This window comes from Bos taurus, chromosome 15 (genome assembly GCF_002263795.3).
Source record: "Bos taurus isolate L1 Dominette 01449 registration number 42190680 breed Hereford chromosome 15, ARS-UCD2.0, whole genome shotgun sequence".
NCBI lineage: Eukaryota > Metazoa > Chordata > Mammalia > Artiodactyla > Bovidae > Bos > Bos taurus.
The window spans coordinates 64,267,450-64,284,215 of NC_037342.1; the positions used below are offsets into that span (position 1 = coordinate 64,267,450).

General features: G+C 45.2%; 1 protein-coding gene across 2 annotated transcripts in view; it reads left to right on the plus strand.

Moving 5' to 3' along the window:
• Positions 1 to 16,766, plus strand: part of KIAA1549L (KIAA1549 like) — a 320,960-nt gene that overhangs the window by 278,511 nt on the left and 25,683 nt on the right. For both annotated transcript variants that reach the window (XM_059875159.1, XM_024975896.2), the window contains exon 17: positions 15,591 to 15,941. In XM_059875159.1, coding sequence (XP_059731142.1) covers positions 15,591 to 15,941 — 351 coding nt within the window. The remainder of the gene's footprint in view (positions 1 to 15,590; positions 15,942 to 16,766) is intronic.

The window sequence follows — 16,766 nt, forward strand, 5'->3', positions numbered from 1 at the left end:
TCTGGTTTCTTAGCCTCTAGTACTGACCAGTCCTTGTGTGTCCTTGGGTGAGGCATTTCACTTTAGCCAAGGACAGTTCCTAGTGAGAGAGCTGGCATTGCCTGTTCTCTCTAATGCCAGGGGAGAGCAAGGGTAATACCCAGATGACAGCCAAGGACTGGAGACGTGCCCATCAGCTAGGGAAGAAACCCTCGAGTCTGGAGAAGCACAGCACCATCCACCCCATGCTGGTTGCTCCGAACTCTGGTCCTTGGCCCACGGGGAGCCCTCAAATCCCTGTAGGATCCAAAGCTAGAGGACAAATTAGAACCCCACGTCGGTACTTGCTACCCCTTCATTTCTTCCAGCAAACATTTTTCAAGTGCACTGGATCCATTGCATCATTTGTGCGTTTAACATCTGCCAGTTCCACAATATAGTCTCTGAAAGATAAAAATATATATAGGGAAAATATATATAAGGGAAAAAATATAAATATTGCAAAAAAAAGTTAGCTTTTGCCTATATTCTGTTCATGTTGTGCGTTATAGGTGACCTGTTTCTTATTTGTATAAGATTGTACACACAGGCCATGCATATATGCTATGTGGATGACGATGAATTTTCAAAGGTTTAACTACCTTCTCTGCTGGAATTAGCATCTGAGCCCCACATGTGATTCCACTGTACTACCTGTGTGAGGCTCTATGGAGAAGAGAAGGTGGATTAACTAGTGCTTGCCCCAAGGTGCTTTTGGAGGCTAGTGGAGGGGACACGTAGAGATATATGCAACATGTTGGGGTAGTGAACTTGGATGAGAACAGAAAGTCTTCCTGGAAGTCTGTTCTCGTCTGTCTCACTCACAGCTGCCAGAGGAATCCTTCTAAAATACACGCCCTTGTTTAAAATCCTTCAGTAGCTCCTCAGGGGGGCTTCCCTGAGGAAGCTCAACTGGTATAGAATCCATCTGCAATGCAGAAGACTCTGGTTTGATTCCTGGGTCGAGAAGATCCCCTGGAGAAGGGATAGGCTACCCACTCCAGTATTTGTGGGCTTCCCTGGTGGCTCAGATGGTAAAAAAAAAAATCTGCCTGCAATGCAGGAGAGCCCTGGGTTTGATCCCTGAGTTGTGAAGATCCCTTGGAGGAAGGCATGGCAACTCACTCCAGTTTTCTTGCCTGGAGAATTCCCATGGACAGAGGAGTCTGGTGGGCTACAGTCCATGGGGTTACAACGAGCTGGACATGACTGAGCGACTAAGCACAGCACAGCACAGCTCCTCAGGGCTTGGGAACAAGACTCGAACCCTATGGGGAGGGAGGTGGGAGGGGGGTTCAGGATAGGGAACACATGTACACCCATGGCTGATTCATGTCAATGTATGGCCAAAACGACTACAATATTGTAAAGTAATTAGCCTCCAATTAAAAAAAAAAAGACTCAAACCCTAAGCTTCCGGCTCAGGGCTCAGATGCTCCGGCTGGCCCCGACATGCCCTTCTGGCTGATGCTCACCGCTCCTTAAGCTACCTGTTGGGTCCAGCCCTCCCTGCCCTCTCCAGACTTGCCCTGTGGTTTCACATCTGCACATCTTTGCCTGTGCTTCTCTCTCTGTTCAGAACATCCATTCCCTCTGGCTTAAGTTGCTCAACCTCGGCACTATTGATCTGGGGGCTGGATAATTCTTTGTATGGAGGGAGGGCTGTCCTGTGCTTGTAAGATGGTCAGCAGCATCTCTGGCCTCTACCCACCAGCTGCCAATAGCCCCTCCCACTTGTGACTGCCCCAGAATGCCTCCAGACACTGCCAAGTGTCTTTTGGGGACAAGCCTGTTCCAAGTTAAGAACTGCCTATTCTTGGGACTTCCCTGGCTGTCTAGTAGTTAAGACTTTGCCTTCCAGTGCAGGGGGTGTGGGTTCCATCCCTGGTCAGGGAGCTAGGATCTCACATAAACCTAAGACAGAAGCAATATTGTAACAAGTTCAAAAAAGACTTTAAAAATGGTCCACATCAAGAAAAAAAAAAAAAAGTCTTCAAAAAAACCAAAACAAAACTGCCTATTCAGGCAGTGCTTTCAGAACTCGGTTAAATGCCTCCTTGAGAATCTTTTCCTCGACCCCGCATCTGGAGTCTGACTTAGTACCTGGGACTCACTTCATCAGGTTCCTTATTCCTGTTCCTCCCAAGTGCATTTACCTGTATTATTCCCCAACCCCCACCCTCCTCAAGGACAGAAATCATGTTTTATTCATCCTGGAAGCCTCAGCACTCCGAATCCGAACCAGCGCATATCAGACACAGTGTCTCTATTTGTTGAGCAAACGAACAAACAAGTGTCAACCAGAAGTGACTCTGGAGCTGAGACTTGAAAATATGGGGCAGATTTAGCTCAGAGCCATATAAACAATTGATTTGACTGGCTTATCAACACCATAGACAAATGCATGTTACTGTTTGAAGTTCAGTCTAAATGGTGGTTATGTTAGGATGCTTTGGCTAAAATAACAGAAAGCCCAGCCCAACTCAGACTGTACTCATGAAGAACATGTACTGGGTAGAGTAAATGCAGGCCTGGTCTGACTGGTGCCCCTTTTCTCTGCATTATGCAGTGCTGCCCCCTCATATGTTGGCTTTAAGCACAGGTTGGTTCTCTCCACTGAAAATAGCCATTTCCTGCAGCAGCCTCGAGCCTTGTGTCTACATGCTGTGTTGGCCAACCCAAGAGCCAGCCATGAATTGAAAGTTTTTGGGTTTTTCACTCTAACTGAGCCACAGTAGGTCCAATGCCCACTCTACCCCTGTATCACTGGGGTGGGAGTGGTGGGCAGGGGGAGGGGGGTCCACTGGTTGATTTAACCCAGGCAGATGTCACCAGCAGAACTGGGACAGGCTTAATCCCCCACCCCCACCCCAGAGACCGTGCCTGAGACCCAGGGAGAGGAGTGGATGGATGCTGAGGCCACCCCAGTACTTGCTCCTTGAGGAATATTGACTGTTGGGCCTTTTAAGGAGTAAAACCAGGAGAATCGTCCATGTCACTTTGTCCCTCCAGTCTCAGCTGTGGGATAAACACACCTTTGGTTGACCACCCATAAAGGGAAAGACCGGCAAGGCGATGAGCCCATGACTACTTCTTCCCATGGGCTTGGGGAGGCCTGACTACTGTTGAAGGTTGTATCTTGGAGGCAGATAGAATGACCAAGAGGGATTTTGTGAATCTGTCTGGCTTTTTCAAGAGACAGGATGGGGAAAAGGAGATTTGAGTTGGCAATGGGGAGAGCCTGTTTTGTTACAGAATAGTGTTGGCTTGGGTTAAGCCTTGTTGCCTGCAGGGTCAACTAAGCTAAGAAGATAAGAAAAAGCAGGTAGTGACTCACCTTAAGAGCAAAAGCAAAATAGCTTCCCATGGCAGAAAGCCATTCTTGTGTGTTTACTTTCAGGTTGGTCCCTTTTTAGTAAGTATTTGTTACTAACGCATGACTCTGGCTAATGTATTGTTCTCAGCATTCACAGGCAGTACTGTGTGATGGTTATGCTCATGGCCTCTGGAGCTAGGCTTGGTTCATGGTCCAGCTCGGTTGAACACTGGCAGTGTGAAGCTAGGCTAATTACTTCATCACCTGCTGTAGTTTCTCGAACTGGAAAATGGGCATACAAGTTGTACCTGCCTTATAGGGTTGTTGTGAGGATTAAGGGGCTTCCCAGGTGGCACTAGTGGTAAAGAACCCACCTGCCAATGCAGGAGACACAAAAGATGTGTGTTCGATCCCTGAGTCAGGAAGATCCCCTAGAGGAGGGCATGGTAACCCACTCCAGTATTCTTGCCTGGAGAATCCCCATGGACAGAAGAGACTGGCGGCTACAGTTCATGGGGTGCAAAGAGTTGGACACAACTGAAGCAACTTAGTACCCACGTGAGGATTAGTAAGCATGTGAGGATTAAATGCATTATGCTCATAAAACACATAGAAGATGCACAGTGAATATTAGCTGTTGTTGCTATGGCTAATATTCCATGAAGGAGAGAAGGATATTCTTTTTCTGTTTCTTTTCCATTCTAACACTTTAGACACTTCAGGCCTGCTGTGAATTTTCTCACATACTGTGATATTGTGATTTACAATAAGAAATATATCACTTGGGGACTTCCCTGGTGGTCCAGTGATTAAGAGACCACGCTCCCAATGCAGGGAGCCTGGAGTTCCATCCCTGGTTGGGGAACTAGATCCCACATGCCACAGCTGAAACCTGGTACAGCCAAAAGAAAAAGAAAGAAAGAAAGAAATACATTATTTGGTCTTAGTCCCTGCTGCTGGCCCAGAGCTAGCTCTAAAACCCCTTGGGATTTCCTGAGTGATGGGAACATTAAATGTTCTTCATGTTAAAGAGGTGACCTGGAAAGCACCTAAGGATGGTGGCTGGTTGCCTGTGGAGCCCAATATGTGATTTCCAACCTCATGCCCACTGCCAGGGAGGGGAGATGAACTGGAGATTGAGTTCCATGGCCAATGGCCAGTGATTTAATCAATCATGCCTAAGCAAAGGAGCCTCCATAAAAACCTAAAAGAAGTGGGTTTGGAGAGCTTCTAGGTTGGTTTACAGGTGGCGATTCTGGAAGAGTGGTACTCTCAGACAGTATGAAAACTCCCTGCCCTTCCCCCTAGTGCCTTATGCATCTCTTCCATCTGGTTGTTCTTGATTTATGTCTTTTAGTGATGGGCCAGCAATCTAGTAAGTAAAATGTTTCTCTGAGCTTTCTGAGCTGCTCCAGGAAGTTAATTGAACCTAAAGAGGAGGTTGCTGGAGCCTCTGATCTCTGTCTAGCTCATTGGTCAGAAGCACTGGTGACAACCTGGCCTTGGGACTGGCCTCTGCAGTGGGGAGGGGGCGGTGGGGATGGAGGGCAGTCTGGTGGGACTGAGCTCTTAACCTGTGGCATCTGATGCTTTCTCCGGGTAGTGTCTGAAATGAGTTGAACTGTAGGACACCCAGCTGGTGTCAAGAATTGGATGTGTGGGGAAAAAACTTACACATTGGTGATCAGAATTGTACTCACTAAAGAGAGGATTGGATTCCTCAAAGGGCGCCTTTCTCCAGCATGACTGGGCTGGACAAGGGCTTTGTAAGGGGTACCCGAGACGCTCCCTTTCTGCCCCAAGGACACAGAGATCACACGTCCAAAGGTGAGCTCTAAGAGCACATTTCGCCAAACACAGGGTTCAGTTCAGTTCAGTCGCTCAGTTGTGTCTGACTCTTTGTGACCCCATGAATCATAGCACGCCAGGCCTCCCTGTCCATCACCAACTCCCGGAGTCTACTCAAACTCATGTCCATCGAGTCAGTGATGCCATCCAGCCATCTCATCCTCTGTCGTCCCCTTCTTCTCCTGCCCCCAATCCCTCCCAGCATCAGGGTCTTTTCCAATGAGTCAACTCTTCACATGAGGTGGCCAAAGTATTGGAGTTTCAGCTTTAGTATCAGTCCTTCCAATGAACACCCAGGACTGATCTCCTTTAGGATGGACTGGTTGGATCTCTTTGCAGTCCAAGGGACTCTCAAGAGTCTTCTCCAATGTTCAAAAGCATCAATTCTTCAGCGCTCAGCCTTCTTCACAGTCCAACTCTCACATCCATACATGACCACTGGAAAAACCATACCCTTGACTAGATGGACCTTTGTTGGCAAAGTAATGTCTCTGCTTTTGAATATGCTATCTAGGTTGGTCATAACTTTCCTTCCAAGGAATAAGTGTCTTTTAATTTCATGGCTGCAGTAACCATCTGCAGTGATTTTGGAGCCCCCAAAATAAAGTCTGACACTGTTTCCCCAACTATCTCCCATGAAGTGATGGGACCAGATGCCATGATCTGAGTTTTCTGAATGTTGAGCTTTAAGCCAACTTTTTCACTCTCCTCTTTCACTCTCATCAAGAGGCTTTTTAGTTCCTCTTCACTTTCTGCCATAAGGGTGGTGTCATCTGCATATCTGAGGTTCTTGATATTTCTTCCGGCAATCTTGATTCCAGCTTGTGCTTCTTCCAGCCCAGCGTTTCTCATGATGTACTCTGCATATAAGTTAAATAAGCAGGGTGACAATATACAGCCTTGATGTACTCCTTTTCCTAGTTGGAACCAGTCTGTTGTTCCATGTTCAGTTCTAACTGTTGCTTCCTGACCTGCATATAGGTTTCTCAAGAGGCAGGTCAGGTGGTCTGGTATTCAGTAGTTTACTTTTTGTTGTTACTGAGTACTATTCCGTTGTATGAACATACCACTATTTATTTATCCATCATCCTATTGTTGGACATTAGGGTGTCCAACAATATTCTATATTTTGTGTCCAGCAATATAGAAAAATTGCTATATACATTTTCACACACATGTTTTGTGAACCTATGTGCTGTAGTCTAAATGTGTGTTTCCCTAAAATTCCAACTGTGAGAGTCTAATCCCCATTGTGTTAGTATTAGGAGGTTGGGGGCAGCGATCAGGATTAAGTATGGAATCCATGAATGGGATTAGGGCCCCTATTTAAGAGATTCCCCCAGAGCAACCTTGCCCCTTCCTCTATGTGAGGATACAGTTAGGAATATGATTCCTGGAAGAGGACCCTCACCCAACCACACTGCCCGCCTTGGACTTCCAGCCTCCAGGACTGTGAGAAATCGATTTGTACTGTTTATAAACCACCCAGCTGTGTTATTTTATTCTAGCAGCTTGAACAGACAAAGACAATATGTTTTTATTTATCTTGGATAAATATAGTGGTACTGGAATTTCTGGGTCCTAGTGTAGGTGTATGTTTAACTTTTTAAAACTACAAACAGGTTTACAAACTACGTGTGCCGTTTACTCTCCTCCCAGGACTGTGACAGTTCTAATTCTACTCCTCAACCTCACCAACATTTGTGATTAATCTTTTTAATTTTAGCCATTCCAGTGAATGTGAAATGATATAATTTCCCTAATTACTCATGATATTGAGCACCTTTCTATGCATTTATTGGACATCTATGTACTTTCTTTTATTAAGGTGTCAATTTAAGCCTTTTGCCCAATTTTTAAATTAGGTTGTTTGTCATTTTGTTATTTATTTATAGGAAACACTTATATATTCTGGATACAAATGCTAATATTTCTCCTGGCTGGTGGCTTGTCTTTTCATTACTTGTCTGATTAAAAAAAAAAAAAAAAAAAACTGTTTTTTAAATTTTGATGAAGTCTTATAGCTACAGAATGTGTTCCAAGACCAAGCAATCTGATGGAATATTTTCCAAAAATAAGATAACTGGGGCTCCTAGCAGGGCTATAGTTTCCTTCAAGTTTGTTCCTGTGGTGTTTCAAAGAGAAGCTGAAGTCACGTAAATAGCCACCGTGTGGGCCTTCCTAGATGTGTGGTATGGCTGCGTTCTTTTAACAGTGAAAGATTGCATATGCTTGCTCTGTCTGGTGGCCACCATGAAAACTCAATCCAAGGGGCCTGTGTGTCCAGGGGTGGAAAAGAAATGGCCTTAATTTCTTCTAGATATCTGTGGCCTTTGCTGCTGAGGATACATAGGTTACCAACCTAGAAGCCCTGGGGATCTTTCAGTTCAGTTCAGTCACTCAGTCGTGTCTGACTCTTTGCGACCCCATGAATCACAGCATGCCAGGCCTCCCTGTCCATCACCAACTCCTGGAGTTCACCCAAACTCATGTGCATCAAGTCAGTGATGCCATCCAGCCATCTCATCCTCTGTTGTCCTCTTCTTCTCCTGCCCCCAACCCCTCCCAGCATCAGGGTCTTTTCCAATGAGTCAACTCTTTGCATGAGGTGGACAAAGTATTAGAGTTTCAGCCTCAGCATGAGTCCTTCCAATAAACACCCAGGACTGATCTCCTTTAGAATGGACTGGTTGGATCTCCTTGCAGTCCAAGGGACTCTCAAGAGTCTTCTCCAATACCACAGTTCAAAAGCATCAATTCTTTGGTGCTCAGCTTTCTTCACAGTCCAACTCTCACATCCACACATGACCACTGGAAAAACCATAGCCTTGACTAGACGGACCTTTGTTGGCAAAGTATGTTTCTGCTTTTCAATATGCTATCTAGGTTGGTCATAACTTTCCTTCCAAGGAGTAAGCGTCTTTTAATTTCATGGCTGTAGTAACCATCTGCAGTGATTTTGGAGCCCCCAAAAATAAAGTCTGACACTGTTTCCCCAACTATTTACCATGAAGTGATGGGACCAGATGCCATGATCTTAGTTTTCTGAATGTTGAGCTTTAAGCCAACTTTTTCAGTCTTCTCTTTCACTTTCATCAAGAGGCTTTTTAGTTCCTCTTCACTTTCTGCCATAAGAGTGGTGTCATCTGCATATCTGAGGTTATTGATATTTCTCCCAGCAATCTTGATTCCAGCTTGTGCTTCTTCTAGCCCAGCGTTTCTCATGATGTACTCTGCAGATCTTTAATCGATAGAAATTGATAAGAGGAACTCTTATCAGAAGAGGAACTCAAGCAAGGTAGTGAAAATCAGAAACAGGTGCCCTTGCTTGCTCCCAAAGTGGAGAGGGGGGCGGTGAGCTGGTTCCTTTAGTGCAGTGAGGGGGAGGGCGGATCTGGTGGGTTGGGCAGGAGGCATAGCTTAGGTGGTCCGCCCATCCCCTTGGTAGTGCCTGAGTGCAGGGATCATGTAGTGCTCTGCTTTTGCTCCTGGCACTTCACAAGTGGCAGTTGGTTTGTGGCCCTCTTGTATCTTATTGTTCATCATTTGGCCCAACAGCACATGTATACAGTTATTTTTAGTCCCTTATATTTAGTTTCTTTGTATTTTGTTGCTGGAGAAGATGTTTGTCCAGGTGCAGACATGACAGCAAAAAGTCCTGGGTCTCAGCCTATCTCACTTATATACCATAAGTATCCAAAATCTTAAATATGTACGTTTTCTCTAACTCAGTAATTCTACTTCCAGGAATTTAACATAAGGCTAAATGCATGGTTATATTCAGAATTTTAACCACAATATACAGATTTCACTTTTGTTGGGAAACTACATAAAAGAATGGATAGTTACATATAGGTTGAAAACTCCATATAGCAGAATGCAGTGAAATCTTTTAAAGTTATTCCCTATAAATACCATATTTTTATTGACAGAGATATTTATTTGCAATGTTGTATAAAAAGATTTCAAAATATATATACTTCTATTTTATATATACATAAATCCATATATATTCATATATGTAGGAGGATTTTTATTAAATGGGACATTTAATTTATATACATTTACAAAATATATATGTGTGCGATTATACTGTTTGTAAAATCATGACCCAGATGGCTTAGTCTGAGAGTGTATCTAAGTCAAAAGAATTATATCAACAAAAGTACATTTTAAATAGTTATGAAAGAAAGTGAAAAGTGTTAGTTGCTCAGTTGTGTCTGACTCTTTGCAACCCCATATACTGTAGCCTGCCAGGCTCCACCGTCCATGGAATTTTCCAGGCAAGAATACTGGAGTGGGTAGCCATTCCCTTCTCCAGGGGATCTTCCTGACCTAGGGACTGCACTCGGGTCTCCTGCATTGCAGGCAGATTCTTTACTGCATGAGTCACCAGGAAAGCCCTACTTCTGCTTCTGTATCTGAAGGCTATCCTGTCATGTCCAGTAATACTTTTTCAATATCCTTAATTCCTTTCCCATTCACATGCTACATAGCTGCTTTTGCGTCTCTACCCAAAATCCCACTAAGACAATCGTGCAGCCCTCTCCCCTTCTGCCTTAGTGCCCTCCCATACTCTCTGTTCTCCATCACAAAAGCCAGAGAATCTTGTGCCAAGTGGTGGGCTCTGCTTGGAAGAAGAGGAGGGGAGAAACTGAGATGGTCCAAGCCAGGATTCTTTGTAGCTAACTGGAGTAGGGTGATGGGTGGGGTGGGTGAGCAACTGGGAGGGTGTTGGGAATACGCCAGCATTCATAATCTTCATTCTATTTCATATGCATAGAAAACAGCTGGAAGGACATGCACGAAGGTCATAATGTTAACATTTTGTTATTTCTGGTGATAGGATTAGAGTGGATTTTAATTTCCTTCCTTTTGCTTATCTATGTTTTCTAATTTTCTACCATGAACAGACATTCCCTGATTTAGTTCTTAGAATTTTTATTGAAGTATATCTTGATTGATTTATAAAAATCATTTGGAAAAAAAAAAAAGTTACCCAGTGCTTCTCAGAATTATAAGGTTGGAAATGTAAGTATGGTAAACCCTAAGTTAAGGAGGTTTAAAAATATATTCTCTGTCCCAGATACACCACTGACATTTGTACCCGAGCCAACCATCAGCCAACACTGAGATCTGTCTCTGTGCCTGTCACCCCTTTCTGTCAAATAAAAGCAAAAGGTATTTTCAAAAATGTGCACGTTAGGGAGAAGGACTTGGAGCAGGTCAAACCAGTTGACACATATGTCTTACCTGGAAAATGGGGACAACCACACGATCCTCGGGGATTGGTGAGGAGCCACAAATGGAAAACCTAGCACAGGACCGGCACATCTCAGGTCCTCAAGGAGCTCTGAGCACCTGCTCTGTTCAGTTCTTTTGCTTAAGAGGCAATTACTGGTTTCAGCTTTGGGCTAAGTTCTGAATTGGGGGCTGTGGATATAGCAGTAAGACACTGACCCAGCCCTAATGGAGCCCCCAGTTTGTGGGAGGAGACAGATACTATGAAAGTGTCTGCTTATGTGCCAGACAGTCTTCTAAACACTTGATATTTGCACATCGATGCTTTACATCCTTATAGTAATCGATGAGGTGTGTGTGCATGTTAAATCGCTTCAGTCATGTCTGACTCTGTGTGACCCTATGGACTGTAACCCACAAGGCTCCTCTGTCCGTGGGATTCTCCAGGCAAGAATACTAAAGTAGGTTGCCATGCCCTCCTCCAGGGGATCTTCCCAACCCAGGGATTGGATCTGCATCTCTTACGTCTCCTGCACTGGCAGGCGGGTTCTTTACCACTAGTGCCACCTGGGAAGCCCAATCTGATGAGGTAGATTATCTCAAGTATTACTTTGTAGTCTGTCTTCCTGGTCACAGATGCCTGTCCCTCTGTAAGAGCCCACATCTGTGATAATGGTATTGGATCTGTTTGTATATGTGGTGGGTGAGAACTTGGGTACTGGAATCAGACTTTCTGGGTTCAAAATGCAGCTCCACCAATTATGGGCAAGATATTTGATCTGTCAATGCCTCAATAATGTTTTCAACTGTAAAATAAGAATAGCTATAGTTGTTGCCTCACAGATTATTGTAATATTTATATAAAGCACTTAGAACAGTGTCTGGCACACAAGCTGTCAGTAAACATTTGCTGGTATTATTATTATTGTTGTGTCACTTGTCTCCTGTAGACTGAGAGCTCCTTGAGGACTGTGACACTATCTTATTAATTATATGTGCAACTCCCAACCCAAGGCTGATCATGGGGTTGAAATCAACAGTTATCTGTTAAGTAAAAGAAAAAAGTTATCACTACTCGTATATTTTGAGGTAGGGAGAGAGGCGATACAGAGGGAGGAGGGATTGCCCTTATGAGTGGACATCAGATTCTCCCAAGAACCACGATTGTAGGAGGAATGTGGATTCTATTACAGCAGACAGAGTCCAAGAAATCAGCCTAAATCAGAGTCAATGTAAGAACCAGAAGGGACATCCCAGACCACGGTTAGTGCTCCCATTTTTCAGGTGAGGAGCCTGAGGCATAGGGAGTTCATGTACCTTATCTGTGGTCCTGCAGTGTTGGAGGAAATTTTGGGGGGAACATGGCCCTTTATCTTAACCTCAAATTCTATTAATACTCGTGGTTAATTAAACAGATTTTTTTTTTTCCATTTTGGTTCAGTTTCACAAAGCTTTATTGAATGCCAAGTGCCTTATTCTCAGCTCACGAGAGATGAGTAAAATGGGCTCAGAGACAAGTCAGACTTGCTTGAGATTAAATAAGCAAATCAAATATGAAAATGGGAAATCCCAGGAAATAATGAGTGCTCGCCTTGTTCCCATTCCATAGACATCAGGAGACTAAACAACCAAGCGAGAACAGTGGGAATACAGGACTTCTTTAGCGCAAACCTGTTGAGGTCACACTTGGGTTATGACTCTGGTCCCTCCAGTTAAAGGGACCCCCCCCGCACAAGATGAAAACTTGAGCGGGGTGAGCAGAGGTTGATTTCCATTGGGGTGTTATGGGGTAGAAGCCATGGGATTCTACAGAATGTATCTCCACCTCCCTGGCAAAGATAATGTCTTCCCCAAGCCTTGCTCAGAGAACCCCCTCCCCAATCAGTACAGCCCCACCCCAGGGATCCTAGGAAAATGGGAGAGTAGGAAGTTGTTGCTAAGAAGCTTGTTTTGGCTCTGCTGAAGGCACAACTATAAATTCACATAATAAGAGACCCACCAGTATGACTGGAAATGCACAGCACAGCTGACGGGAGGGGAGATTCATAGCCTGCCTCAGCGCCATTCATCTTCCACCTGGGAGCAGTGTAGCCCTAGGCATCCATTATTTACCAGGGAGACAGGAGATGTCAGGGGGAAGGCAGTGTGTGGGTGGCAACCAGCACTGATGGGGAGCTGTGAGAGGCAGCGGGGTGCAGCACGATGTGCCTGGGACTGGAGCTGGGAGAGCAAGACTGTGCCGCTGCCCGCTCTGGTGGACACAGAGTCGGTCACTTAACTGCTACGGCTTCCAGCTCCTCAGCCTTAAAAGAGGGCTTGAGTGAAACAGTCTCCTCAAGTCCCTCAGGCTCTGGAGTTCCATTCAGAATGTTCTAAGTGTTGTATGAAAATGTCGTTCAGAAGTTGCTTTCAGACTTCCTTCAGACTGTGTAACAGGCTCTAGGTATATACAAAAAATGAAAAGTTAACAACGACCAAGAAAAAGAGGTTGTTTTCATTACTCTAGAAGGTATCCCTGGGGTCTTCAGGGAGCATATTTCCCCAAGGGTGATCTCAAACCTTTCCCTAAAGAACCCCCAGGCATAAGAGCCCCAGTGCATCTCCAGCCCAGGATCTGGAGGCATACACCCAGGCATGAAATGTCTTTGAGTTCTTATTTATTATCACGGAGATAATTTTGCACTCTACTCCATAAATCTATCCTTGCTTGTGTTGATATAAAAATAGTATTCTGAATTATTCACTGTTTTTGAATGTGCTGATAAATCTAGACTTGCAAGTTGGCAGAGAATCTTGTCTTTTGATCTTGAACTATACAAGCCCTAATTTTGTGTGATAAGGTTACAGGAGATGTCTAATTTCTTTTTCATGCTTTCTGTATTTTTTTTATTTCTTCTCTAATGTGTGTGTATTAATACTAAAGAAAAGTAAATAAAATTTTAAAACATGAAAAATAATGTAGTTCTGACCTTCCGCATCTAGATTTTAAGGAGGGAAGGGCTTCCCTTAATGAATGGGTTCCCTGGTGACATTTTCTTAATGTGCACATTCTTCTGTATCTGAGTGCTCTGTGCATGTGTGCTCAGTCTCTCGGTAGTGTCCGACTCTTTGCAACTCCATGGACTGTAGCCCACCAGGCTCCTCTGTCCGTGGGATTCTCCAGGCAAGAATACTGGAGGGGGTTGCCATGCCCTCCTCCAGGATCTTCAAGACCCAGGGATAGAACCCACGTCTCTTAAGTCTCATGCGTTGGCAGGCGGGTTCTTTCCCACCCGGAAGTGCCACCAGGAAGCCTATCTGAGTGCTCTGTTTGTGATAAATAACATGTGGTTGAATGAATAAAAGAATCATGACAATTATGATGATGATAAAAGCCACCATTATTGTGTTTTTACCATGTGCTACTGTTCTAAATTCTTTACCTCGGTCATCTCATTCAATCCTTATAAAACCCTTTGAGGCAGGTCTTATTATCCTCATTTTGCAGACGAGGAAACCAAAACATCAAGAAATGAAGTAACCGTTCCAGTTGGAACAGCTTTCCTGTGCTGTCTTTTATCTTCTCGGCTGGCCTTTTAGACCTGGTCATTGTGGCAGCATTTGCCTGAGCGCAGCAACTTGGTGGCGTTTCTTGGCAGTTCCTCATCTCTTGGTTTTGCCCTGAGGCTTCTCTGCCCTTTTCCACTTGTTTATCTGTATTTTCTAATTTTCCTAAGGTGTCAGTTGTGTCATGGATGGAGAGCAGGGTGGCAAACTAATCTATGCTAGCTTATTCACACAGAACTCTCAGGTTCTTTTAGCAGATAGCAGTAGCCATGGGCATAGTTGAAGTGGATGTGGATTAACTAGTCTCCACAGTCCCACCATCATCTTATTACAAAAGCAAATCTCAGAGCAAAACCTGCCACACATGCAGACTTATTAAATAAGCATTCACAGGCTGGTGAACATAACACAGGGCAGGCAGCCTGCTCTGGAAGCTGCTCAAGTCCCAACTCTCTGCCCATTTGGGTACTGCAACTGCTTCCGGAGTGGAAGCTTCACTGGAAGAAGGCAGGCGAACATTCTCGAGCGGTGGGTCTCAAACTTGAGCAACCATCCAAACCTCCTGGAGGGCTTCTTAAGGCACTGACTGCTGGGCCCTGACCCTAGAGCTTCTAAGGGCTCCACACTTTGAGATCTGATTTTGTTACTCTCTCTGATAAATGGTATCAGGCAACCAGCAATTGGCTCAATCCCTGGGCACAGGACCATTTAGAGAGTTAGTCTATGGTCTAGAACACCAACCCTTGGGTGTGGACTACAAGGTGCTCTGGATTCCTTTACCTAAAAGACATAAGGGTAAAGAATGTCAGTGAAAGGTTTTAGAGCGGCGGTCCTCACATTTTTGGCACCAGGGACAGATTTTGTGGAAGACAGTTTTTCCATGGCCTGGGGCTGGGGTTGGGGGGTGGCTTCAGGAGGATGATTCAAGCACGCTACATTTATTGTGCACTTTATTTCTATTATTATTACACAGCTCCACCTCAGACCATCAGGCGTTAGATCCTGGAGGTTGGGGGCCCCTGATTTAAAGGACACTGCTAATGTCATCAGTGAGAAGCCATTTCTCATCCTCATTATGCTAATTAGCAAAGCCTGGTGCATTCCTTGGAGAAGGCAATGGCACCCCACTCCAGTACTCTTGCCTGGAAAATCCCATGGGCAGAGGAGCCTAGTAGGCTGCAGTCCATGGGGTCGCTAAGAGTCAGACATGGCTGAGCGACTTCACTTTCACTTTTCACTTTCCTGCACTGGAGAAGGAAATGGCAACCCACTCCAGTGTTCTTGCCTGGAGAATCCCAGGGACAGGGGAGCCTGGTGGGCTGCTGTCTGTGGGGCCGCACAGAGTTGGACATGACTGAAGCGACTTAGCAGATGCATTCCTTATGCTCCAATAACTAAAGTTCATTTCACATAGATAGTTGGAGCATGGCCTCACTGATACAATATGAGCTGAATAGCCCTGTAGTGTTAATTCCTGGAGAGGGCACCTAGGGTATAACATAAATTAGCACAAATGCCTAACATCACTTGTCCAAATGGAGCATTTTAGAGTAAGTTACAGACAACATTAATAGAAGGAAAGTTCATTAACAAATCGCGGGGCGTTTGTTTGGTCCCACAGACGGAGCCTGAGATCATAGAGGAAACCAACATCGACAGAGTGAACGAGCCCCGGGGCTATGGCCGCTCGAGGCAGGTGAAAGGCCACTCCGAGACCTCCACGCTGAGCTCGCAGCCCTCCATCGACGAGGTCCGGCAGCAGATGCACATGCTGCTAGAGGAGGCCTTCAGCCTGGCATCGGCAGGCCATGCGGGCCAGGGCCGGCACCCGGAGGCCTATGGCTCCGCCCAGCACCTGCCCTACTCCGAGGTGGTGACCAGCGCTCCGGGAACCATGACCCGGCCCAGGGCTGGGGTGCAGTGGGTGCCGACCTACCGCCCAGAAATGTACCAGTACAGTCTGCCCCGGCCGGTAAGTCAGACGTCCCTCCAATCTGCCTGTCATCATCAGATCTGCCTGTCCTGGGGTGTGCCCACAGGGGTCTCAGGGTGGGGACTTTTGTGATGAGCCATCTTGGGATTTGGAGACGACCTTTGCTGGGCTCTCATCCCGTCCTCCGTCCCTGATCCAAGCCTAAGTCTTTCAATCCTATGGGCACAGGCGCACGGGTAAGCCCTGATGTCCAGCTGAAACACGTTTTTGAATGAATTTCCTTTTCTATCCCTCCTGTGAAGGCCAGACCTCATTCTTTGTGCACTGGTGGTTTTCTACAACCCCAAGGGCAAGGACCTCATTTAAATGTCAAAATGTAGGCCAAGGCCCCATATCAGGGGGCCGTGGAGCACGTGGTTCTGAGCAGAGGCTCTGGAGGCAGGTGATTTGACTTTGAATTCCAGCTCTAGCATTCAGCGGCTTTGTGACTTGGGGATGTTAGATTTTCTACAGGTGAAATAAACAGATAAGAAAAACAACCGACTTCCTAAGGTGGTTGTAAAGATTAACATGAGGTACTAGACGGATGCCAGGCACCCAGTAAATGCCATAAATGTTTGTCATGATCATCTCACTAACTAGTAACTGTACTTCAGTATTTGAGAAAGTACCCAGTGACTAAAGGCTTCCATGATTTAAGCAACCATTTTAATTAGTTTGCATTTAATTAGTTCATCACCATAGCATCTATAGATAATCTTTTTAAAGGGACATAGTTTTATAAGCCACAGACCATAATAGACAATGCTTTGTGTGATATATAGATTCCACCCTTGTAATATTTCATGCCCTATCTCCAAGTTA